Source organism: Equus caballus, chromosome 2, assembly GCF_041296265.1.
Source record: "Equus caballus isolate H_3958 breed thoroughbred chromosome 2, TB-T2T, whole genome shotgun sequence".
In the NCBI taxonomy this organism is placed as follows: domain Eukaryota; kingdom Metazoa; phylum Chordata; class Mammalia; order Perissodactyla; family Equidae; genus Equus; species Equus caballus.
Window position 1 is genome coordinate 111,565,668 of NC_091685.1, and position 26,118 is coordinate 111,591,785.

Consider the following 26,118-nt stretch of genomic DNA (forward strand, 5'->3'; position numbering starts at 1 on the left):
ATATTTTCAAGTACCACGTGTAACTAAGCAAGGGAAACAATAGCTAAAGTAAACAAATGGGACTTCATTAAACTACAAAGCTTCTGCATAGTAAAGGAAACCATCAACAAGATGAAAAGATAACCTAATTTGCCCAATTGAGAAAAGACATCTGCCAACCATATATCTGATAAGGGGTTAATATCCAAAATATGCAAAGAACTCATACATCTCAACAACAAAAAAACTAACAACCCAATTAAAAAATGGACAAAAGATCTGAACAGAGATTTCTCCAAAGAAGATATACAGATGGCCAACAGGCATATGAAAAGATGTCAACATCATTAACTATTAGGGAAATGCAAATCGAAACTACAATGAGAGATCACCTCACTCCTTTTAGAATGGCTATAATTAACAAGACAGGAAATACGTGTTGGAGAGGATGTGGAGAGAAGGGAACCCTCATACACTGCTGGTGGGAATGCAAACTGGTGCAGCCACTATGGAAAACTGTATGGAGATTCCTCAAAAATTAAGATCTACCATATGATCCAGCTACTCCATTGCTGGGTATTTTTCCAAAGAACATGAAAACATGAATGCATAAAGATACATGCCCCTCTATGTTCATTGCAGCATTGTTTACAATAGCCAAGACTTGGAGGCAACCTAGGTGCCAATCAAAGGACAAATGGATAAAGATGACATGGTATATATACACAATGGAATACTACTCAGCCATAAAAAATGATACAATCCAACCATTAGTGACAACATGGACGGAACTTGAGGGTATTATGCTAAGTTAAATAAATCAAAGGGAGAAAGTCAAATACCATATGATCTCACTCATAAGTAGAGGATAAAAATAATGCAAAAACACACATAGAAACAGAGATTGGATGGTGGTTACCAGAGGGGAAGGGCAGAGGGAGGATGGCGAAAGGAGTGATTAGGCACATGTGTATGGTGATGGATTGTAATTAGTCTTTGGGTGGTGAACATAATCTAATCTACACAGAGACTGAAATACATAACAATGTACACCTGAAATTTATATAATGTTATAAACCAATGTTACCACAGTGAAAAAAAAAATCCCATAAACCTATAACTGGTTAAATAAATCACGATACATTTATACAAAGAAATACCATACAGTGAGCCATGAATAATAATGAGGAAATTCTTTATATACCCTCATGACTTTTCACTGAACATCCTTTTGAATCTTTTGAATTGTGAACCAAGTAATATATTTCCTATACAAAGAAAATAAGCTTAACATTAGAAAAATAAATAACTATTTCCTTTTTACAATTTAAAGCCAAACCAAAAATGGCAAGAAAATACAATATCTTGTATACATATGGAACTGAAAAATATTACCTATGAGAAATTCCTAAGGAAATGGGTATAAAATACATAGAACAACAACAAAAAAACAAATAACAGAAAGAACACCACCTAAAAACAAAAATATTACCCAGGCAAGGGTCTAAAGTTTACACGTGCAATCATTACCAAAAATTAACAGAAGACAAAGGAGAGAAGAGTAATGGCAGTATTTAAACTGTTTCACAAAAGTAACTAAAGCTTTGAAACACCAAGGGCTTTATGAAAACTATACAAAGGAGCTCCATAGTTGTTTGTTGATGAGACAATGTCTGGAAAACCATTCAAATACAAATACAGCATTCTGTAATATTCCCCACCAAAGACAGAAATTATTAATTCACATTATTTGTGTTCTAGTTACTTGTGACTCATCTGACAAATCAAAAGGATTGAGATCATAATCAAACATAAGAAAAAAGAATAAGGATATGAAAGAACCAAAATGAACATTTACTATGTTTTTTTATTTCAGAGATAACTAAATACAAGCTTTTAGATTTGAGAAGTTCAAGGAAACCACTTCCAAAAGAAACTAAAAAAAACCTGAACATTATGCAAATAAAAGTATAAGTTCAAGACAGAATACAGCTAATTGGCTAAACTGAAGCATTCTTAGTAACCTAGTAAGATGACAAAAGTCACATTATACTAAGTATGAATACAAGTTACCATGAAAAGCTCAACAAAACAGTGGATCCGTTTTTTTTTTTTAACCTTAAATAAAGCTTCATGTGTGCAAAATCTGATTTCACACGGATAAATAAAATACAGTGTATTTAACTTAGTGAAAGATGTCAGGAGATACTGAAATCCCACTCACCGACAAGTATATTGCTGATATAAACTGGCTGTATAAAGTGACTCAGCAATGCTCCCTGTACACCGAGCACTTCCCATCTTGTTAGTTTGTCACTTGAAGACATACTGCTTACTCTATTAACAACGTCTGCAGGACAGTAGACAGTCAGATAAATCTTGCCTTCAACAGCCACATGGAGACTCAGTTCTTCATTGGCTTCAAATGCAGATATAGAATGTGGATTAAGACGCCTAGAGAAAGAAAATAGTGTCTCCCTTTAAAAAACAAAGCTGACAAAGCAAAATCTACATTTACGTAAGAATTGCTCTCAAACATGTTTAACTTGCCAGTGTACATTTAATTCCGGTAATAGAAACAGATGCAAACCCAAAGCAAGGTAGGAATGGAGTGACTTTGTTCCACAAGATCAATACCAAACAGAAATTAACCACATTAAGAGCTTCCCACAAAGATGAACTCCATATTATTGCTATTCTTTACGTCCCTTAAAATCAAATGAAAATCTTATTTTTGTTCCTACCATAGTTCGTGATTTTTTCCTCCATATGAAAAAATTTAAAAACTACAAGGTAAGGGAACAAAAAAAAAAGAAAACTGACAATTCGTACTCAAGATTCATCTCCAATGAAATATGCTAAAACAATAAAACCTAAAATTATTTTTCTTGAAGTTTCTCTCTGCGAACACTCATTGTTCTTGTTTTCAAAGATGTTACTGGAAGGATTTTTAACAAAATATTAACCACGGTTATCCCTAAATCGTCAGACATGAAGTGAATTTTACTTTCTTCTTTGCGTTTGTCTGTACAGTTTGAATTTTATGCTGATGCTACCCATTCATTAAGATAATGAAGTTTTGGCCACAGATTGTGTATGCTTAACTCCTGTACTGGTATGTGAAAAGTGCATTAATCCATACTTTCCTAAAGTTTATGAAGTCCTAACACTAGAGAGGAGTAGAAGACTTTGAATAGCACAGAAAAGAAAGTGGTGAGGTGGAATATTTAAGTACTGGTAATGGAACATTTAAGTAGTAGTAATAGATCAGATTGAGAAGAGGGGAGAGAGAAAGAATTTGTGGCCTCTCACAGCCTACAAATAACACCTGAAGTCCAGAGGGGGAATATGAAAAGATATGAACTTACCTGTTATATTGCTGTAGGATTTAGAATATATCATACAGTCATCCTAGTTGCTTTTAAAAACAATGTTCATAATACTTACAATTGTGACTTAATCTGGGCTGATCCTTTAGGCAACTGGTTCATATAGAGGTAAATGTTGATATTCTGTTTGAGAGTGAACAGATTAGAAGCTGGTTCTGTACAAAATATTGATTTTTCCATCATAGCAGGATTTTTGCTATAGAAGAGTAGGAGTTGTCTATAAAAGTACCTAAAACAAATGGAGTATAATTTTATTAATAAAATTTAAAAATGACGTATTTTAACAAGCATGATAGTCATATGTGTCATGAGCAATGTCCTTGTATGTCACAAGTTTTGATATTGATAAAAACTCCTAAAATAATCTTAACCTTAATGAAAAATTAAGTCCCTTGAGAAGTCCTCTACTGGAGCCCAGTCTGCCCTGTGACCTCCCTTAAAGCACCAGTCTTAACTCCTCCACTCTCATTTCACATTTGAGTCCTCAAATGATCCTGCCAAAGATCCATTTCTCTACTGATTCTTCCCTTCTTTCTCAGACAGTTCTGTCCCCTGCCTCTTAAGTGAAGCGTTAATTTTCTGCCTTACTTCTCTTTCCCCTTCCCTGACAAAACAGACAAACAACATCAACAACTTTGGTTCCTGCTCCTTAGTAGTTCTGAAGACAAAAACACAAGAGCATAGAAACAACACAATGAAGACCCTAAGTTATATTAACAAGTGAAGCAGATCTCCTGAAAGACTACTACTAATCAAATCAGGGACAGATACTATTTTGCTTATTAAAAAACCGATTTTAGGGGCTGGCCCCGTGGCTGAGTGGTTAAGTTCACGCGCTCCGTTACAGGTGGCCCAGAGTTTCGTTGGTTCGAATGCTGGGCACAGACATGGCACTGCTCATCAAACCACGCTGAGGCAGCATCCCACATGCCACAACTGGAAGGACCCACAAGGAAGAATATACAACTATGTACTGGGGGGCTTTGGGGAGAAAAAGGAAAAAAATAAAATCTTAAAAAAAAGTTTAAAAACAAAAACAAAACCCATGATTTTAATGCTATCATCAAAAATATGTAATAAAAAATTAAGCACCAGTATATAACAGTGCCAAGCATGAAAAGAAAGAATTATCAAAGAGGTAGCTTTAAAGAGGTCAACCTGAACTCAACAAACACCAAGGTGAATGGAAGGACAATGAGTTTCATTATTTTCATCAACTTCCGCCAATTTTCCTTTTAAAATTATAGGATTCTTACCTTATTACAGATATATATGTTTTTCAGAAAAAATACTATGTCTAAGTTTGTTTTAAAATCCTCTGGCAAAAAAAACCACCGCTTGAGCCAGCCCCAGTAGCCAGTGTTTAAAGTTCAGCATGCTCCGCTTCGGCAGCCTGGGTTCAGTCCCCAGGTGCACAACTACGCCACTCATCTGTGGCAGCGGCCCACATACAAAACAGAGGAAGATTGCCCACAGATGTTAGCTCAGGGTAAATCTTTCTCAGCAAAAAATAACATTAAATTAAGAATTCTTTTTTAAAAACCACCAACAAAAAGTGAGGATGCATAGCTTAAGTAAGAACAGCAGAATGCTAATAATTGGATATGCTGATAAGTGGATATGGCATCACTGCTGATAAGAGAATGATGGAATTCATTATCCTATTCTCACTTATGTGTGTATGAAAATTGCCATTAAAAAAGTTTTATAAAGAGTAAGCCCAATGGCTTAAAAGAATCAAAAGCTGGTGGATATTGCAGGAGGTAATGCCTATTTCCCACTTCTCATGTTTTCATATGAAAGGACTTCAGAAAAGTAGCACTCCTGGCTTCTCTCTTACCTGCTATTCACTCCTCTTTAAAGGAGCAGAGTGACTAACGAGTTTGGAAAAAAACTAGACATGCTCACCTCAGATCCTTTCTCTCTTTCTCTTCGAGATCTGCCAGCCTAAAGAATACCTTATCTACACTTTGCTATATTGTAAACTTTGTACAGACCTCATGAGTGGAAATCCATCAGTTTCTGATGCTGCCTTTGCATAAGTATGTCTAGTTCAGGGGTGAAATATTACCAACCCTACTTGGTCCAGATCTAAACCTATATTCTTCAAATACTTAGTAATAAAAATGGCATTTTTATCTTAAAAAGAAAAGGTTGTAAAACTCTTAAAACTAAGTACATAAGGTCTTGATAATACAAGCCACTAAAATCAACAGACTAGACATTGCAGTTACTATAATAAGGTTTCCAAAAGTGACACAGAAATAATCAGATAGCTTGGATAAGAAACTGTCACATCCTTGGATCAACGACCAGCAAAATTCCATTTGAAAATAAAGCTATGTACGTGGTTACTTTGTGCTGAGAGCATTAATATTTGATGGCGTTAAATATATTTGTTACACCTTACCTAAGGAGAGACCTTCTTGCCGTAACAACAGCATGAGTGTCATGCAACACTCTTCCATCTGGCTTAATGCACTGGCTGTAATTGTATTCCCCTGTGCCTATAGCTACAACTTCGTGCTGTCCAGCTGAGAGGAAAAGGTTAACAGTAACATGTTATTTTGATCTCCTTCTTCAACCTCCACCTCTAACTTACCATTTTAAAGTTAGTAAAATATATTGACCAAAAAGATGAAAAAGATAATTCCAGGATTTCAAATACAAGTTTGAAAGTGTTCTAAGAAGCAAAATTTTAAAAATAAATATCTCAATTAAAAAGTCGACTTTTATAATCTGATACTTCATCTAAATTTTTACCACAATCAACAGAATCACCAGATATCCTTTCAAATATGCATGTATTTCTTCTACATCTAGATTTATTTGGCTTGCTAAGAGACTTTCTTTGTCCTTCTATTTCTGTCTTAAATTATCTACATATAATGTCTCTAATTTTTCCTTAATCCACTCAAACGCTCTACAAACCAAATCATGGTTTCCTTCTCTGTTCCACTAAAACCACTTTTATTGAAGAAACAAGCACCTTACGCTTTTTTCAGTAGTTCTGCTCCACTTACGTTTTTGCTGTACCTCATTTGAGATTTCCTTGACATTCTATGCTCAGAAGATACACAATTCTTTTTTCCTTTCACATCCTAACTATGGGGTCTTTCTATAGCCCAGTCACTAGCTCATTGCTCTTTTTTCTCTAAAGATTCTCCTCTCAATATCTTGCTCATTCTGTTTTTCATTTCTGTGTTGATGATTTCAGAAAATCTCTGGTCTAAGTTTTTCAAATAAAGTTCAGTTTCACATTTTCAACTAGCTAAAGGATTTTCACTAATCCAACAAAAATTGCTGAGGTCCTACCAAGAACCAGGCACTGAAGTAGATGGCAGGAATAAAATGCTGAACAAGACATGCTCTAAAGAAGCTTCTAATAGGAGAGACATTAAAAAAAGACTAAAACCACAAATTGTGATAATTGCTTTAAAGGAAACAACTAGGGGGCTAACGAAAACAATAATGGGGGGAGAGGTTACCTCATGCAGACTAGTTGGGAGAATCCCTCCCTACAAAATGGAATTTAAGTTTCAGTATGACTGAGCATGAAGAGTGAAGTAAAGAGTTTTCCAGTCAAAAGAAATAGCTTGTGCAGATGCCGGGCAAAGAGAGACCAATGTAACTGCTCCAGTAAAGGGAGGGAAGAGAATGGCATAAGGCGAGGTTCGAGACAGTGGCATGATAAACCATGCTAAGGAGTTTGTGGATTTTACCCAAGAGCTATGGCAGAGCTACTTAAAGTAAGGAAGCAAAAACCATATCGGGTACATTTTAAGATCACTCCCCTGTGTGGAGAATGCTATATGTAAGGTTCAAGAAACTGAATTAGAGGGCCTGTTACGGTAGTCTAGGTAAGAGACAATGACTTAAGACTCAAATGATGGAAGTTAAACGGAAAAGAATGATCATATATGAGGTTGAGTTTGGGGATATAATCAAAAAGGACTTAAAGATGAATTGTAGGGTGTTACAGAAAAGGATAAATAATGGATGACTTAGGTTTTCAGTCTGAGCAACTGGGTGGATGCCATTCACTGAGATGGGGAATGCTGGAGGAGGACTAGGATTAAATGGGAAAAATTAAAGGCTCCATTATCTCTAGTGTAGCTGCTCCAGTTAGGGGTAGTAAAAGGGTAATTACACAGTGTTAGTGTAAGTTCTGGAATGGTGATGTAAGTTCCAAGTTATAAAGGGCAATAGTGTAGCCAAGAATTTAGCTTCCTTTTCAACTCTGTAATTTGGCCTGCAGTGTTTCACGGAGATGATAGAGTTTGATAACGCAGAAGATAGAGGGGATAGCCAAAAGAAGGACATTCATCAAGATGTGAGAGGGAATGGAATCAGGCTTTAAGTGAAGGGATTAGTCTATAAGAGAAGAGACCCTTCCTCCACTGTAACAGTAGAGAAGATGGATACAAATATAGTAAAGTATACAGATTTGGTGGCAGAGGACAGAAGGTAGTTTTGATTTGATAGCTTCTTATAGACCCAATTAAAAATTATGAGACAAAGCCATTAGTTGAGAGCAAGGATATAAGAGAGGCTGTGGGGTATTTGAGGACAAAGCAAAAGTATGAAACAGCCATCACAGGGAATGTGTGACCAATCCTACTGGAGACACAAGCTGGCGGCAATGAGAAATACCCATTTGAGGCTTCTAGTAATACATTTAAAATGTGTACTGATTGTGTGAATTACTCCAGGAACATGTACTTGATTTTAACTCAGGCTTTCCCCACCACACATTCACAGTCATATTTCTAAAACCAATTTATTATTCTCACCCATGCTCTTCTCCACACAACTTCACATCACTTCCAGATTCCCTGTGCATATGGAAACACCATTCTCCTATGATGCTGAAATGATGTTATTTTTTATTCATCTTATTTCATCTATCATTTGTCGCCACCTTCATCTTATTACGTTAATTTTTTAGAAATATTTTTTTCTCTTCCTGTTCATATTTACCTCAACTCTAGTACAGTACTCCATCACAAGCATCTAAGCTGGGATTCTCTAACTCAGGTTCAATCACTGTAACATTTTTAAAAAATTGTCTGTTGTCAATTATTGCTTAAACATCAATTTATCTTAATCATCACAGATACAATTTAAGCTCTTACTAAACACCAAGTACTGTACTAAATACTTACATTATCATATTTAATCCTAACAACTCCTGGAAGTAGAGGTTATTATTTCTATTTTTAAGAAATGAGAAGAAAATTGAAGCAGAGATATTAAGGATATAACTTGCCCAAAGTTATTTAAGTAGCACAGTTGAGTATGACACTAATGTTTCCATAATTATAGTACATTATCAATCCCTGTTCAAAAATCCTTCACAGCTTATTATCTATCTCATTAAATCTAACTTTTGACTAGCTTTTAAGCCACTCCATAGTCTAGTAATATCCTACCAACCTAACTGTATTTTGTATTACTCCTGTGTATATACTATTCTGCACTAGAAATAAATTTCTCTCTCATTGTCCCATAAACAGTTTTCTAACTGCTGCTCTCTTCCCTCACGTCCTTCTCTCTCCAAGAATATCTTCCTTTCCTCTATTTATTCAAACCTAACTAACCCTGAAAGTTTTAGCTTAAGTCTCACATGCTCCCAGTTCTCTATCTATGAATTCTCATGCATTTCTGTATTACAGAAAATAGTTTTTAACTTTTTTTTATCATCAGACTTTCAACAGTATATGTACATCCTCTCGTCATTTAGATCATAAAACCTCCTTAAGAATGGGGCCAAATCTCAAGTTGTTTTTATATCATCTATCTTATTCAGAGACGAATATAAAATTCAAACACTTAATCAATGATCAGTCTAGAACATTAAAGGGTAATAAAAGATAAAATGTAGCTGGAATCACATCATAACATCCACAATAAAGACCAGAGGCTCATGGCTTTTCATATTTTAATCTTTTCTTACTTGAAAATGAAGAAAATACATTAATTTTTATAGAGCCTTTCTCAACATTTGTTATAATGGGGATTATATTTCAGATGGGTAGTGGTTCCAATAGAGTTATTGTTTAAAATGTTAGGCATTTACTATTCTGCAGTTCTCTCTTGGCTCCTGGTCAGTATACGTTATCTCTATCTTTGAGAACCTTTGTGTTTAATGACCCACATCTACTAGAAAAGGCCACTTCAAATCAACGTGACACCGTTATCAACAGGGGTAAAGATAGTTAATTAAAATACTAGTATAATACCGGGCTGGCCTCACAGTCAAGCGGTTAAGTTCACCCACACTGCTTTGGTGGCCCAGGGTTTGTCAGTTTGGATCCTGGGTGTGAACCTACATAACACTCGTCAGGCCACACTGTGGCAGCATCCTACATAGAAGAACTAGAATGACCTACAACCAGGATATACAACTATGTACTAGGGCTTTGGGGAGAAAAAAAAAAAGAGTAAGAATGGCAACAGATGTTAGCTCAGGGCCAATCTTCCTCACCAAAAAGCATAAAAATAAAAATAAATAAACATCTTGCAAAAGTATCCTCAACTGGGGCAGTACTAAAGAGACAGTGATGAAACGCAAGATAAAAATCCATTAAAAAATACTACTATAGTATAGTTCAGATCATTAAGATATTTGTTTTTCAACACATCCCAGATATTTGGACTTACCTCTTTCAATTACAAAAGCTGCCAATGAATTGCTACATTTCAGATATTCTGAATGAGCAGAAACTAGTTGATTAAATGTTTCTTTAACAATCTGTGAAATCTTGGCATACTGAATATGTCTTCCTTCTAGAAAAAAAATGCAATATGGATTTGAAGAACATTGTGCTATCTCTCAGAGGCTTCTATTATTCCTATTACAAACTTACAACTCAATGAGTGAATAATTTACAGAGATATGTAAGCAAGTTTTAATTTACGTCATGACTGAGATTTCAAAGTATTCAATTCTAAAAGAACACAAGCTATTGAACTTTTTGGCTAACTTCTTGTAAAAAGATGTCTTAGTATTACATATGAGACAATAGTGATTTATATTTGGTTTTATATTTTATATTTATATATTGATTTATACTTTATATATCTTTATTTGATTTACATATTCCGAAAGATTCAAAAGTTATACAGGACACAAGACAATTCTTCGTTGTATAGGATTGTCCCACAATGCCAGACAACCAACATCTCTTGAATGACAGGAGTCTTCCCCAATCACTGTGACAATTAAAATACTCTCCTTAGTATTTGCCCCACTGAGTATCACTGCAAAGCACTAAGCACTTAAGACTCTTGATACTGTTCCATGTTCCCACTAAAAAAGTCCCAAACTTTGAAAGGGGATAGCTTTAAGTAATTTGGATTACCGTAGAACATTTTACAACCAAGAATATACATCAAAAGTTACCCATGGATTTTTTTTTTTAAAAAACACAACAGAGCTTGAGATTCTGGAGTAAGGGCCCTGGCCATCTGTTGTTCTGTGTATATATGCTTGTGTATCCCTAGTGTTCTAGGGAGGTTGCAGAATCACTTAATATGGTATTTCTCAAAGTTTAGTTGTAAGCCACTGATAGTTACTGATGTTTCATGATGGTTGCTAAGTAGCCTACCAAGTGGTTTACAGTCCACTTAATATTTTCAGAGGGGAAAAGCAATGGAACAACTTCGCTCTCATGCATTACATATATATGAAATGTATAACTAACTATAATTTTCACAAAAATTCTTTTTACCTGCTTAATAAACATTACATTAAAAAGGCACACAAATGATAAAGTTTGATGTTAGCAGTCTCAGCTAATATTCTGATAACTGGATACAGCTCATTTCACCTAGCCCATCTAAATGTTTCTGTTTATATTTGTTAAACTTGAATTTTTCTTTGTTAATGTTAGTGCTCTCTTCTTGATAAAAAAAAGGTAAAGTCACATTATCAAAAAGACTAAAAGAACAGTCAAAAAGTTAACCAAAAAATGAAGCTCTAAAAGGAAAGAAGAATGAACTACTGGTAAGTTGTTTTATCCAATCACAAAGTGTACAATTTGGAGGTGATCATTATTAACATTGCATGCTGGCATATATTATTTCACTTAAAATGGTCAAAACCATAAATTTGTGTTGTAGAAATTAGCTTTTGGCCCTTATCTAGTAAAAATATGAATGAGAAGTACTCAGCAACTTGCCTCTGCTTATCACCAAAAACTCAGGATATAGGAGAAGCAGTATTCTTTTAATGTTATTTTAAAGTTTAACTATTTATTTAAACAGCAATACAAGCGAGATACATAAGTCTCCTGCAAATGAAACAACTATTGCCAGTTTCTTACGGATATTTTGAGAAATCATCTATAAAAATACACATACATCACTTAAAAAAATAAAATTGGAGCATGCTAAAACCCACTTTTTGCATTTACTTGGTCTTGGGCATCATTCAAGGGTAGATGTTAGTGCTACCTCACTCTTAATGGTTCCACAGAATGAATGTACTACGATTTATTTAATCATGGACTATACAGTTAGCAAAAATGTGCTATGACATAAAATAGAAAATAAGTTCTGACAGAAAATCATGTGTGTGTGGCAAGAGAATGTTTTGCTGCACATTAAAAATGTTGCACCTGAATATCATAAAGAACATTTGGGAGTTAACACATTCATCTTAATTCAGTGTTGAAAGAAATAATATTGTGAATATAATCAAATCTTAGTTACTAAATGTAACTATCATTAGCATGTATCTGAAGGAATAAGGAGCAAGTGCAATACTGTTTTCCCTATACACGTGTGCTGGCTATTATGGAAATAAATGTTCTCACCAATTATTGGAAATGAATGATGAGATAAAAATATGACATACATAATGCCAATTAACACCATTTCTTTGATTCCAAGTTGCTAATTTCAAGCAACAGTATCATGAGTCACCTGAATCTATCTTCAGAACTAATATACAGTCATGCACTGCTAAAATGGGGATACGTTCTGAGAAATCTGTCATCAGTGCGAACATCTTCGAGTCTATTTACACAAACCTAGACGGTATAGCCTACTACATACCTAGGTTACATGGTACTAATCTTACAGGACCACCATTATACATGCGGTCCCTTGTTAACCGAAAGATTGTTATGTGGCACGTGACTGTATCACTACTTTTAATGAAGATATGGTCCAGTTAAAACAAGGCAAAGCAGACAGGCTAGAGGCTGGCCGGGTTGCTCAGTGGGTAAGTTCACACTTTCCACTTTGGTGGCCTGGGGTTCCCTGGTTCGGATCCCGGGTGCGGACATGGCACCACTTGGCAAGCCATGCTATGGCAGGCGTCCCACATATAAAGTAGAGGAAGATGGGCGCGATGTTAGCTCAGAGCCAGTCTTCCTCAGAAAAAAGAGGAGGATTGGCAGCAGATGTTAGTTCAGGCTAATCTTCCTCAAAAGAAGGTAGACAGGCTGTAAAATAGTGATACCCTCTATAACTGGCCGAACAGGATCTGTTCAGGAGATTTTTGAGGCTCTCAAATCTTTTTTCTTCAAGTGATAATGTCCAACTCCTGTGTTTACTTGTAAGCTTGAAGGATGATGTTTGCTCTCTTTTCTGACTGATATTTGACTTCTATCAAACAGACAGCCTACCAAACCTGACTCTACTCTTGTATTTCTTTAAACATACTGTTAACCACATACACCTTCTTCCTCACAGACTGATCTGTTTCCTCAGGTAATAGTAATCTACATTATTTGCCCATCATTGACCTGGGATTCTATCCCAGTATTCATTAAAAATGTCCACAGAGGCTGAAATGAAAAGGCTAGAGTCCTGTTCCATATTAAGAGATCATTGCTATTGGACTGATCCCTCACTGCCCTTCTGGTCATCACTTCTTATGACTGTTAGGTCAAGTGACTATATGTAACAATTACTAGATTTTGCCTTTTGAATGTGCCTATTTTCCCGGGTCTGTTCCTTTTACTCCATGCAACCACACAAACGTGCACATCCTTTCTTTGTCTCAGAAAGACAATGAAAAACCAAGCTTGAATAGGCATAAAACTGTTTACAAATCCTAACCTCCAGTCCAGGAAAAGAGAGAGAAAGGCTCTCTTTCTTTTTCATTTTAATCCTACAAATACTCGAAATTTTAAAGTCTGATGTGTTGCCACTATGTAGGCAATGTATAAATTAAGAATAATTTCCTGCCTTTCAGGGGATTCATAATCTAATGGGAAAAGCACACAACAACTAACATACAATGTTAATATGATAAAGTATTTTAATAAAATAGTTGCTATTTAGTGAGCACCTACTGTGCACCAGGCATGATCTAAGAATTTTACATGTATGAATTCATTTAATCCTCATAATGACCCCAGGAGGTAATTATTGTTATGGCCATTTTACAGATGAAGAAATTAAGGTGCACAAAGAAGCAATTGGTCCTAGGTCATACAACTAGTAACTTCAATTGCAGGTGTAGTTTTCTTGGGCTTGAGTGACAACTAATTGCCATTAAAGAAAGTGAAGCAATTATCCGAAATAAATACCCCAACCATCAAGCACCAGAGAGTCACTGGTTTTCATTAATAACAAACCCAAAACAAAGAATTCTCAAGAAAAGCAGTTACATAAAATTGATGAACCATCTCCGTATAGAAAAAAAGCCATTTTTTCAATCTTTCCTCTCTGTTCCTTATCACCTCTAATTTTTAGCAGAGTATGGAAGAAAATTCTCCTCTTTGTAGAAGTGTGACAGGTTTGAATGATAAAATATTAATGTATATTTTCATACCTATACATATTTAATTATGTTGTAATTTTTAATTGGGTTACTCTTCTAAAAAGAAAGATCATAAAGGACTTTCCTACCATAATGTACTTTTGAAACATATGCTGGTTCGGGTGAAGTAACAGGTTCTGCAGGGATAGGAGGAGGACCTGTAAATATAACAAAAAGATAAGGAAACATGAAACTTCAATGTGCCAAACAGCAGGTACCTCACTTTTCTATAATAAAATAGCAATCCAACATTGATTATTTTTTCTGAATACCTCTGGCAACTCTAGGCCATCAAATATCCATTAGCTCAGCCTCAATAAAATGTCTTTCCTATACTGAACTCAATTATGCAAACACTTTTTGGGTTTCCTAATCTTATTCTACTATACGGCTTGCTTCTAATACATCCAACGTTCTGAAAAGTGGTTAAAATGAAACCCTGATTTATATGCTTAAAAACAATTTTCTATTTACAGTAATACTATGTAAAACGTTGAAAATTAACATTCTATCGAAAATTAATAAGTAAAAAATTATCATTTTTAATGTTATTTTACCAGAGTGTTTTCTAGGGGAATACTACAAAGTTTTCAAAGCTCTTAGTCCTATTCTTTGCGATAGCTTTCCAATTTGGTTCCCAAGTTAGAGAATCCAGGAAAAACAAGAAAAGAACAAGACACTAAACCAAAGGAACAAAAAAAGATCAGGAAAGTTTAAATGAAGAGGCACCAGGAGCAAAAGTTCAACTAAAGTAGTATTTCTCAAGAATCATTCATAAAGACAAAGAAAGCAAACAGAACTTGTACTTTGGACTTAACTTTGAGAAAGATGAGAAACTGGTTGAACATACAGAAGCCAGCAAGGAGAGATTGAGAATGTCATCTTGGGGTTCACATTACTTAAGCAAATGCTGACCATAGTTAGATACATACACTCTGGACTTTAGATAAGCAGAACTGTAAAGACTCAGAGAAAGATATGCAATTTTCCCTTTTACTCAAGTGAGTAGCACTCAAGTAGAATGAAATCTAAAGATATTAAATCCTGTTTATCAGACAAAAATAATTTCAATAAACAAAATGTGACTGTACAAGTTGGTCTGCATCTTAAAACACCATATACTGCAGGCAAAATAATCTTGAAAAAGAAGTTGGAGGACTCACACTTCCTGATTTCAAAACTTACTGCAAAGTGACAGTAACCAAAACAGCGTAGTGACTGCATAAAAACAGATACATAGACTAATGGAATAGAATAAAGAGCCCAGAAATAAATGTTTATGTATGTGGTCAAATGAATTCCCAAGAAGGGTGTCAATACCTAATTCAATGGGGGAAATGACGGTCTTTTCAACAAATGATGCTGGAAAAACTGGACAGCCACATGCAAAAGAATAAAGTTGGATCCTTACCTAACACTATATACAAAAATTAACTTGATTTGGATCAAAGACCCAAACTAAGGGCTGAAACCATAAAACTCTGAGAAGAAAACAAAGGAGAAAAGCGTCATGACAATGAATTTGGCAATGATTTTCTTGGCTATGACACCAAAGGCATAGGCAACAAAATATGGACAAATTAGACCTTAAATTCAAAACTTTTGTGAATCAAGGGTCACTATTAACAGAGTAAAAACCCAAATCATGGAAGGGGAGAAAATATTTGCAAATCACCTATCTGATAAGGGATTGATATACAGACTAGATAGAGGATTCCTAAAACTCAACGAAAAAACAAACATCTCAATTCAAAAATGGAGAAAGGACTTGAATGAGACATTTCTCTAAAGAAGATACACAAATGGCCAACAGGCATATGAAAACATGCTCAACTGTCACTAATCATTAGGGAAAAGTAAATCAATGCCACAATGAGATATCACATCACATCCATTAGGATGACTACTACCAAAAAGACAAAAAATAACTAGTGTTGGTGAGAGGTGGAGAAACTGGAACCCTTGTGCCCTGTAGGTAGGAATGTAAAATGGTACAGTCATCATGGAAAACAATACAGCATTTCTTCAAAAAAGTTAAAAATAAAATTGCCATATGATAGGGCCAGTCTGGTGGCATAGCAGTTAAGTGCACAGGTTCCACTTCAGCGGCCCGGGGTTCGCCACTTCGGATCCCGGGTGCGGACATGGCACTGCTTGGCAAGCCATGCTGTGGCAGGCGTCCCACATATAAAGTAGAGAAAGATGGGCATGGGTGTTAGCTCAGGGTCAGTCTTCCTCAGCCAAAAGAGGATTGGCAGTAGATGTTAGCTCAGGGCCAATCTTCCTCACACACACACACAAAATGCTATATGATCCAGTAACTCTACTTCTGGGTATAAAACCAAAAGAACTGAAAGCAGAGTATCGAAGAGATATTTCTACACTCAGGTTTATAGCACCATTACTCCCAATAGGCAAAGTTGAAGCAATTCAAGTGTCCACCAATGGATGAACAGATAAACAAAATGTGGTTGTTATATATACATATATATAATAGAATATTAAGTCTTAAAAAGGAAGGAAATTTTGACACATGCTGCAAAATGGATGAAATTTGAGGACTTTACGCCACATGAAATAAGCCAGTCACAAAAACATAAATACTGTATGATTCCACTTATATAAGATAGCTAGAGTAGACAGAAAGTAGAATAGTAATTGCCATGGGCTTGATGAAGTGGAGAATGAGTAATTATTTAATGGGTATAGAATTTCAGTTTTGTAACATGAAAATAGTTCTGGATACTGGATGTGCAACAAAGTAAATATACTTAACACTACTGAACTATATACTTAAAATGGCTAAGATGGTAGATTTTATGTTTTATATACACGCATTATAAAATTTTATTTTATGTTATTTTTACCACACTAAAAACTTTTTAAATTATGTTTTTAAAAGAGGTATCGAAATAAACTAAACTTAGAGCTAGATTCCTAAATCATTGGGCCAAAGTGTGAAAGATTTCCAAAACCTAACATATTATCATTAATCACAATGCCCTTGAAAAAAATTAAAGCAAAAGAGTTTTTATACAGTTAATAAAAAAAATACTTAAAAAAAACCATGTACAAAATATGAAAGAAGATATACATCAAAAATAATTCTGATGAGTTCAGGATTTTGAAAAAAATTAAGTTTTTTAAGTTTTATGTTATAAATGAGGAAGAGGAGACTAGAAAAATTAATGTAAGGTTAACAGCAAAGAGAAGAAATAATTGACTCATCTTCTATACCCTTTCACAAGAAAAATCAATCTTTAAACTCAGTTGTCCAGATCGAATATTTTAAAGAAGAAAGTGTAGTTCACTATAAGAGAAAAGATGACCTAACTAAATTATTTCCAGGCTCTGTGCCAAGAGAAAAAATATTTTGAAAGAACTTTTAGTCTCAATTAAGGCACTACTGGCACTTTTTGAGAAAATAATGGTGAATATAAAAGTCGTGTCAGTGGAGACGGGAAAATGCTACCTTAATTTTCACAAAGGACAGAAAAAACACTTGCTTAAAAACATGAATTGTAAAGATTCTAAAGATTGTAGACCACTAGGCAAAACAAGTGCTGGCCCTAAATAAACATTTTGAAAACAGTGAAAAAGCATTTATCATGAGAAGTCAACCATAAATATCCTTTTTGGATAATTAAATGAGATGCTTGGGAAATTCTGTAAATATGTTTTAACTTGATTTCAACCAAGTATTTTAGTTCCTTGAGGGTACAGGACAGGTCTTATTTGATTCTAGATTCCCAGTACCTACCTACAGTCCCTGGAACATAGCACATCCTGATAGATTTATTGATTCTACTGCATGCTATGGTTGGAAGGAAACTGGGAAAATATAACTAGGGACACACCCAGGTGGTTTGATGGCTGATAACATAATCACTATATGTAAAGAATCTCCATTAATAAACTGAAGGAATGACTTAAGAATATTATTTGTCACAGGTTCTGTATTTCACATTAACTTGTTAAACACTCTGGAAAGGCAAGGGTATATCTATAAAAAAACATAAATCTGAATAAACCACTAGTCATACTAAGTTCTAGGCAAGCAGGATTTATTCACTTTACGCATAAGACCAAATAAATGAATGACAGACAAACACGAAAGTTGGTAAGGTTATCACATGATAAAATCAGGACTCAAAATTGTCAAAATTGACTTCATATTAGAAAGATGGGTTTCTAGGTTAAAGTCATTACCTTCCAAATATTTAAAAGAAAAAAAATCAATGAAAACATTATCCATATGACAAAAAAGAGGAAAAATCAAAAGAAACCATAACATGACGCTTATCAGAGGTTTATAGTAAAGTCAAATGTTAAATTTTCTCTTAAAATATTCTTTGATTATGTCAAAAACCACCTAATTTTATGCCCAACAGAAAATCATTAAAAACAAAATAAAAAAGGATAGTCAAAGACACTGGACAAACACAAAAAAATAACTAGAAGTAGCATCATGAGTATTAAAAAGATTTCAAGATGAAATATATATATATAAAATATACACATAAAATAAAAAGGAGTAATTTTATATTGAATTAGAAAAGTATACTCTACAACAAAAGTGAAATCATTGCATCATTGCTCTTTATAGTTCAAATAACATGTAAAAAACAAATCCAAGTATTTTAAAAAAAGATAAAATGACATTTATAGTGACAGAATGTATAAGACATTTACCAAAATCATCATACCGAACCCTAAAAAACTATTAAATCTGAAAAATAGTGAACAGAAAATAACATAAAAGTTAACATTTTCTTAAGTACCTATTAAATCCAAAGTATGACAAACTATTTGAAAACGAGAAATCCCTTTTGTTTTTAATTAACAGAAAAATAAAAACATATGAAACAAGAATTCAACTTAGAGAAAGGACAAAATGACCTTAAGTACTCCAAAATAAAAATTGAAATAGACAAAACCAACAAACAAGAAAAGTCCAGTAGTAGAATAAAGTAATGATTTGAATTTTAAAAGAATGCATTTATCACCACTTTAAATCAAACAAATTTTAAAGTTGTCTCATTTACAGGTAAACTCAAATATAATCTAACATGAAAAGAATATTGACAAAAACTGCCTACTATGGTAACATATATAACATGCTAACATATTTCTCAGAGTGAATAATATTTAATAAGAACTACTATTATTTGATTATGTATTATTCACCAGGCACTAGTTAAAGGCTTTGCATGAATTATTTATTTAATCCTAATGACAGCCATACGATGTAGTTACTATCATTGTCTCCACTTTTCAAATGATGAAACTTAGAGGGCAAATAACTTGTCTGTCCAGGTTCAACATTCCACCCTGAGCAATCTAATTCTGGAGTTTACACTCATAAGCTATTTGCTATACTACTTTAGGCCATTATTTTCTTAAGTAACTCTACCATTACTGAATTTAACATAGGCAAACATGACAAAAACAGCATTAAAAATCTCTAAGTATTAAATGCACAGTGTTACGTGCATAATAAGAATCCAGTAAGTTATAAAGAAAACCAAGTGTCAGGACTCGAATCCACTGACAACTTGACAACTTATCAGACAGTTCAGCAACATGTTTATATTTTTTTGGTGCTGAAATAAACAACAGCATTTTAACTACTACTAAATATGTCAGCAATCAGATAGCAATGGAAAGAAATTATTCAAATCCTGCTACTTCTATCTTGTAGTTGCCAAGTTAACTATTCATTAACATAAATCTTTCAGATGATCACTTTTGGAAAATGCTAATTTTAAGAATACTTTATAATCAAGAATATTTACCTGATGTTTCTAAAATTCTTGGTTCAGGTTCATCCAATTGTAGAAGCTCATCAAGAGCTAATTTTGCTGCATTGGATCTAGACTCCTTTTTATTTAGTCCCAGTCCAGTCTTGTATTGAATACCATCCACCACGGCACAAAAAGCAAAATATGGTCCCATAACATTACCTTGAAAAAGAACTCAAATGAATGCTCCAATACTTCACAGTATGATCTTGCAAAAGATGTCTATTACATAGGAAAATATCCCAATACAAAAATTCTGGAAAACTATCTCTGCCTATCAGACTTTTTGTAGTGCCCGTACAGGTTACAAGTAAAGCTGGGTGGGCCCCTCAACTAATTCTGAGGAATCCTTCAAGCAGCCAGGTTGGCTCCAGATTCAGCATGAGTGGTAGTGCCAGCTTTAGAGTACAGGTCATACATGGAGAGACAGTGTCTTGTATAATGCCTAGCCTATAATCCAAATATATACAGAATACCCAATGAGAAGTACAATGTGGAGCCTCTGTCAACATCTCTCCTTTCAAACTTCAATACGGTCATGCACTGCATAACGACCTTTCAGTCAACAATGGACTGCATTACCATGGTAGTCCCATCAGATTAGTACCATATGTAGCCTAGGTGTGTAGTAAGCTATACAATCTAGGTTTGTGTAAGTACACTATGATGTTCGTACAAGATGATTTCACTGTATCCCCGTATTAAGTGACATATGACTGTACCAATAAAATTGAATTTTTCCCATGTCATGAGTGCCCCGATACTCTTTTAAGCTCCAGAACAGAAGAGATCCCTTTGAAGAAACTCTGTGCACCATCAGGGAGTCATGGTAAGCAACTCAACCCACCATAACCTTAAGGCAGGTAGACAGAGGGAATTCACAAGGAAAACCAAAACATAAACAATAAAAGACATGCTAGAGAATTAAACTGAATGTCTAGTCATCAAAAATTCCTATAAGGATTACCTCTACACACTTTTACCTAGTTTTCATATTTGCCTGATGAAAAATGAAATGGAATCATCTTCTAAATTTACAGGCCAAAGATTTTTCCAGTTCAAGTTTTACTTGTTGGTATTCAGACTTTAGAAGACCTTTAGGAAACTTAAGTCTCCACTCTAGTTATGGATGGCAAGGTACAATGTCACTTCACTAAGCCTCATTATTATTATCTTCTCATATATTACATTAACTTCTGGGAGTTATTTTTAAGATGTATATCAAGGTTTTACAAGCAACTCCTGACTGTATCTAGGTAAACTGCTTTCCTCCTCCTGTCTGTGACCTCAGTTTCCCACGTTCCTTCCTTCATGATCAGCTGGGTTCCAATCCAAATTTACTAAAGCTGAGAATATTTTGTATATTTAACAAGTGGCCTAGATGATTCTTACGTGTGAGATATTAAACATCAGATTTGTTAATTAAGTACTCTGTGTCAGAGTGCTGAGTCTCTAAGCTTCATTCTGTTTATATCCCAGGTTCTCAAACTTTAATATGAATCTAAGTCACCTGTAGAGCTTGTTAAAAATACTAATACACTGATCTAACTACCAAACCTACTGAATCAGATTACCCAACTAGTACTATGCACATAAAATAAACACTTAACAGTCATGGGTTATGTTTTCGAACAGTTTTTGCTCAGATCAACGAAGATTTGCCCTGATCAATTTTTTTTCTTACTTGACCAATCGTTTACATTTTCCAAGAGCAGTCTGAGAAGAATAGAGGAAAGTTAACTAATTACACAGAAATTAAGCTCACAGTATTGATCACATGAAGTAATCCAACCTGCAGTAACAGGACGTAGGAAAACTCCACCTTCTACATTAATATTCTATTTCGGTCATCTGCTAGTTTACTACTATTTCATCCAAAACAAGAGACTGGAAACTTGACTTCACTATGACAATCTTTACTAAAATCTCAAAAACTTCAAATTCTTTTGCAAAGATGCTTTGAGACCCATATTGGCAATAGTACCAGGAAGAGAAAATTAAAGAAACCACACTACTTGATATTGTATGAAGACAAAAATATACACACACACATATTATGTACACATATAGAGATTTTTAAAAAGATTATGCTTTTTTGACTCGCATACTTTTAGCCTGAGTATCAAGCATGTAGGTACTATTTTGACTATAATTTTTGTTAGGTATCATCATCACAGAATCCTTCTCATAAGATAATAATCACAGTCCAAATATTTAACATCCCTACAAAAGCGTGTTTATTCTACAACTAGTATTTACATCTGAAAACAATCCACCAGGCTGATGAGATTTCAATTCAACTAGCCATACACAAAAAGTTAAAATTCAATGATTATAAAAATTTCGTATATGTGAGTTATTTGCAGAGGCTCAAAAGGCTAAAGAAACATGAATACAAAAATTTCTGAAGTATACTTGTCAAAACATACTAGTAGTTATCTAACCCCAACATTACGAGAATATAGAAAATAATCAAATGTAGTACTACTTATATGCTCTGCTTTTAACAGGAAAATGTTTCCCAGTATTGTAATAACCAGATATAATTTTGCACTTGCCTGTTGTTACTGTTTCCTTAAGGTCAAGCTGAACTCGCTGCATCTGTGCAAACTGGTGCAAGGCTGACACGGGATTTATCTCTCCACGTTTGTATTTCATTATAAATTCCTTAGGTATTTTTTTTGGAGGAAGGACAGGATTTAAAACAGATGAAAGACCTTTGGAAAAGAACGGTTCTGGAAAATTACCTAAAAATAAATGTTTACACTTGTCAATTTGGTAAAATGAAAAAATAAGCAAAAGCACTAACCCTTTCCCTAAAAGGGAAGACCGTCCCAGACACACTTAGTCACATGTGATTTTCATTACAAATAAGTTTCTACTAAATAATTTTAGCACACAACAAGTGCAACCTGTTACTGTACCTATCTTCTAGAGTACTATTTTGCAAAGGAGCCCCACCACTATCATATCATTAAGTGATATCAAAGACTCAATTTCAGTAACGTCATTGTCTTCCGAGGCTCTCTAAGCCACTTTTATGCACAATGTCACTAAGGCCTAGAATGGAGTAAGACACAGATCTGGGACTAGAACCTAGTTTCTGTTTCCGACTATTTTATACTACTTTTCACACTGAATTCAATCGAATTTTTAAAGCGTATTTGTCCCTGCAGTATACTTAACACTGTGCTGAGTGCCACGTGGAGAACAAACCAGTGTTATGTCCAGCTCCTTCCCTGAAGGGGCTAACAGCCTCACCCCAAAAAGGCAAGGCACACTCGACGTGAACAGTCAAGCGGTAAAAAACAATTAAGTGAGCATAAGGGGAAGGATTTCTACAGGCCTCCTACAGTAGCGCTGGAAGTCAAATCCGGGTTCCAGGTGGGACGTGGCCACAGGTAAACGGATACATATCCAGGAAATATTTAAACGAGCGGCTCAACAGAACTCACTGGCCATTCTAGAATTTTAAAGAACTTAGATATTACCGCAAATGAAAAAGCAGCCCATACCCGTCACTTGCGTAACCTTGGATGCCATATTCGACAGGGAGTAACTCTCCGAGCTGTAGCCCGTGGGCGCAGTTACCGTCTGGGCGGATGGCTGAACCGGCAAGTTCTTCTTCAGCATCTGAGCAAAGCTAGGGACCCGGGAACTCTGAAACCAGTCATTGTTGCCAGACATCTTCTCACCTACAAATTATAAGAAAGTGGGCAGAAAACGAAAAATAAACCAAAAATACTCAAATAAAAAAAAAACCCACAATTCCATCAATGGCCTTTACACACACACTCACACAAGAGCTAAATCACTCTGACGTCACGACGCCTTTGCGACTAGAGTTTTAGTAGGCGTGGAACCTGTCCTCTCCAACTCCCTTCCACAAGCACTGCTACAAAGGGAGAAGGAGGAGTCAGGGAAAAAGCTGAGAAAAAGAAAATTCAGAAACATGAGCCTGCAGCGGCCCGTTGGCTGCCTCCCCAGGCCCAGCCCAACCCCCACCCACCAAAATTATCCTTCCTGCCCTGTCGGGTGGACCCCGCGGACGGGCAGGCAGCTCACACTCACCAGCAGGCCCGGCCGCAGACTGCGGGCTTGCCGGCCGCCGCAGCTCCCGACGCCGTTGCTCCCTCCTCCGGGTATCAACCTCTCTTTACGTCGCTCTGCGTGAGAGCCACGCGGCGAATGCGGCGTCTTTCAAAAGCGTCCTCGCGGCGCCCCTGCACGACCCAGAGGGACGCCCCCGTGCCCCACTTTAGCCAATCACCAACCGTCTCTGCGGCCGGCATTCTCGGCTCCGCACCCGGCCTTGTCCAATCACCAACCGTCTCTGTGGCCTGTGTTCTCTCCCTCACACCCGCCTCGTCCAATCACCAGCCGGCTCCATAGGCTGCGCTCTCGCCCCGCGCCTGTGCCCCCGCTATGCCGGCCACGCTTAAAGACTGGCTCGCCAAGTGAGGAGGCACCAATCGTGGCACGCGCTCGAGGCCCGTCAGTGCCGGCCTAGTTCTCTGAGCGTGGACACTGGTGCCCTGACTGCTGGAGAAGTGAGGTAGAGTTGCGCAGTTCTGCCTCTTCACGCCCTTCACCGCCCCACCCCTTGCGATCCTCAGAGGCCGTTGCATTGGGGCCTCCTTACCCAGGGGGCTTAGGGGCTGTCCCCAGGTTACCTGTGTGTGGGTGGTTTCAAGGAAACCCTTCGCTTTATCCCCACTTGCGTATTTACTGTGAGAAGATGCCAGTGGACCAGGCTGGGTCTCGACTGTGTCTTTCCTGTTTATGGGAAAAAACAGCGTTGGACTCTTGTGGCAGCTCCACTGGCGGAGCCCAAAGGGGAACAATGTCACAATCGTGAAAACAGATCGGGGCGTTGAGAGCTAATGGCTCTATATCTGAGTGACAGACCCGATGTGGGTTCTTTTTCAATTCTCTAGTAAAAGTTGGAGGAGGCCCTAATTGGAACTGTCAGCTGATCTTTGAAAGTAGTTTTGATAGTAAATTACTAGACAGGTTTTGGCACGTAATCCAAAAGCAATTCAAGGAATTGAGTGACATTGTTATAACAAGATTTAAATGCCTCTCTACGTTTTTATACAGACAAGGTTTCTCGAGAGTTAAATCTGTTTTTTTTAAATAAAAAAATAGTAGTAGAATTTGATGGTATTGTACTTCCTTATAGCAAAAAGTAATATCCATCCACAAATACATGGGCTTAATTGGGAGAAAAAGCCTCATTCCTCTCATTAAGCAGATGCATTTTCAATAAAATGTATTTTTCCTTAGTAATTATCAAAATGTGTAGATTATGTTGCTTTGATCAAGTACCCCTTAATAATTGTAATGATAACTGAATCCAGAATTTTTCTTTCTTAACATTTAGAGGCTTTGGCTTACAGGATATTAAAAAATTCAAATGTTGTTGCCTAGAAGTATGATAAGGAGGATGAATAAAACTCATAAGGACAAAAATAGATAATTGTATCAGGATCAGATTTGAGGAGGGACATGGAAATAGAAGCTCAAGAAGTAAAAGGAATGGTGAAAAATTACTCTTGAAGTATATGTATATACTGTTTTATTTTGAAATAGTTTTAGATTTACAGAACTGTAAAGATAGTACAGACTTCCTCTATAGGCTTCCATCCAGTTTCCTGTAATGATAACATCCTGCATAACCATAGCGCATTTATTAAAACTAAGAAATTAACGTTGCTGCCACACTACTAAGTATACTACATGCGTTATTCGGATTTCACCAGTTTTTCAACTCACGTCCATTTTGTATTCCAGGATTCAATCCAGGCTACCACATTGCACTTAGTGGTCACGTCGTCTTAATCTTCTGTGTTCTTTGATAGTTTTTCAGTCTTCTCTTGTTTTTCATGACCTTGATACCTTTTTTTTTTTTAGCTTGTGGACTTTCTGTATTTAATAATAACATTTAGGGTTCCTATTAGGGCAAAGTAGGTTGCTTTTACCCGTTGGGGGTTTTTTGGTTTTTGGTTTTTTTAGAATTCTTATACTTTATTGATAAATTAAATGTTTTATCATTATGAAGTATCTTTTTTTTGTATTGCAGTAACATTGGATTATAACATTATATAGCTTTCAGATGTACCTAGTAATATATTTCGAATTCTGTGTAGATTACGTCATGTTCACCACCCAA

General features: G+C 35.8%; 1 protein-coding gene and 1 long non-coding RNA gene across 2 annotated transcripts in view; one reads left to right on the forward strand and one right to left on the reverse strand.

The window, feature by feature from the left end:
* Positions 1 to 24,560, reverse strand: part of ADAD1 (adenosine deaminase domain containing 1) — a 50,327-nt gene extending 25,767 nt beyond the window's left edge. The window contains exons 1-9 of the mRNA XM_001503028.7: positions 24,018 to 24,560; positions 23,462 to 23,641; positions 22,505 to 22,693; positions 19,941 to 20,108; positions 14,235 to 14,303; positions 10,032 to 10,157; positions 5,779 to 5,902; positions 3,427 to 3,597; positions 2,204 to 2,433 (exon numbers count right to left, since the gene is read on the reverse strand). Coding sequence (XP_001503078.1) covers positions 2,204 to 2,433; positions 3,427 to 3,597; positions 5,779 to 5,902; positions 10,032 to 10,157; positions 14,235 to 14,303; positions 19,941 to 20,108; positions 22,505 to 22,693; positions 23,462 to 23,633 — 1,249 coding nt within the window. The 5' untranslated portion in view covers positions 23,634 to 23,641; positions 24,018 to 24,560. The remainder of the gene's footprint in view (positions 1 to 2,203; positions 2,434 to 3,426; positions 3,598 to 5,778; positions 5,903 to 10,031; positions 10,158 to 14,234; positions 14,304 to 19,940; positions 20,109 to 22,504; positions 22,694 to 23,461; positions 23,642 to 24,017) is intronic.
* Positions 24,303 to 26,118, forward strand: part of LOC138923083 (uncharacterized) — a 59,438-nt gene continuing 57,622 nt past the window's right edge. The window contains exon 1 of the long non-coding RNA XR_011436207.1: positions 24,303 to 24,501. This is a non-coding gene — a long non-coding RNA (uncharacterized lncRNA). The remainder of the gene's footprint in view (positions 24,502 to 26,118) is intronic.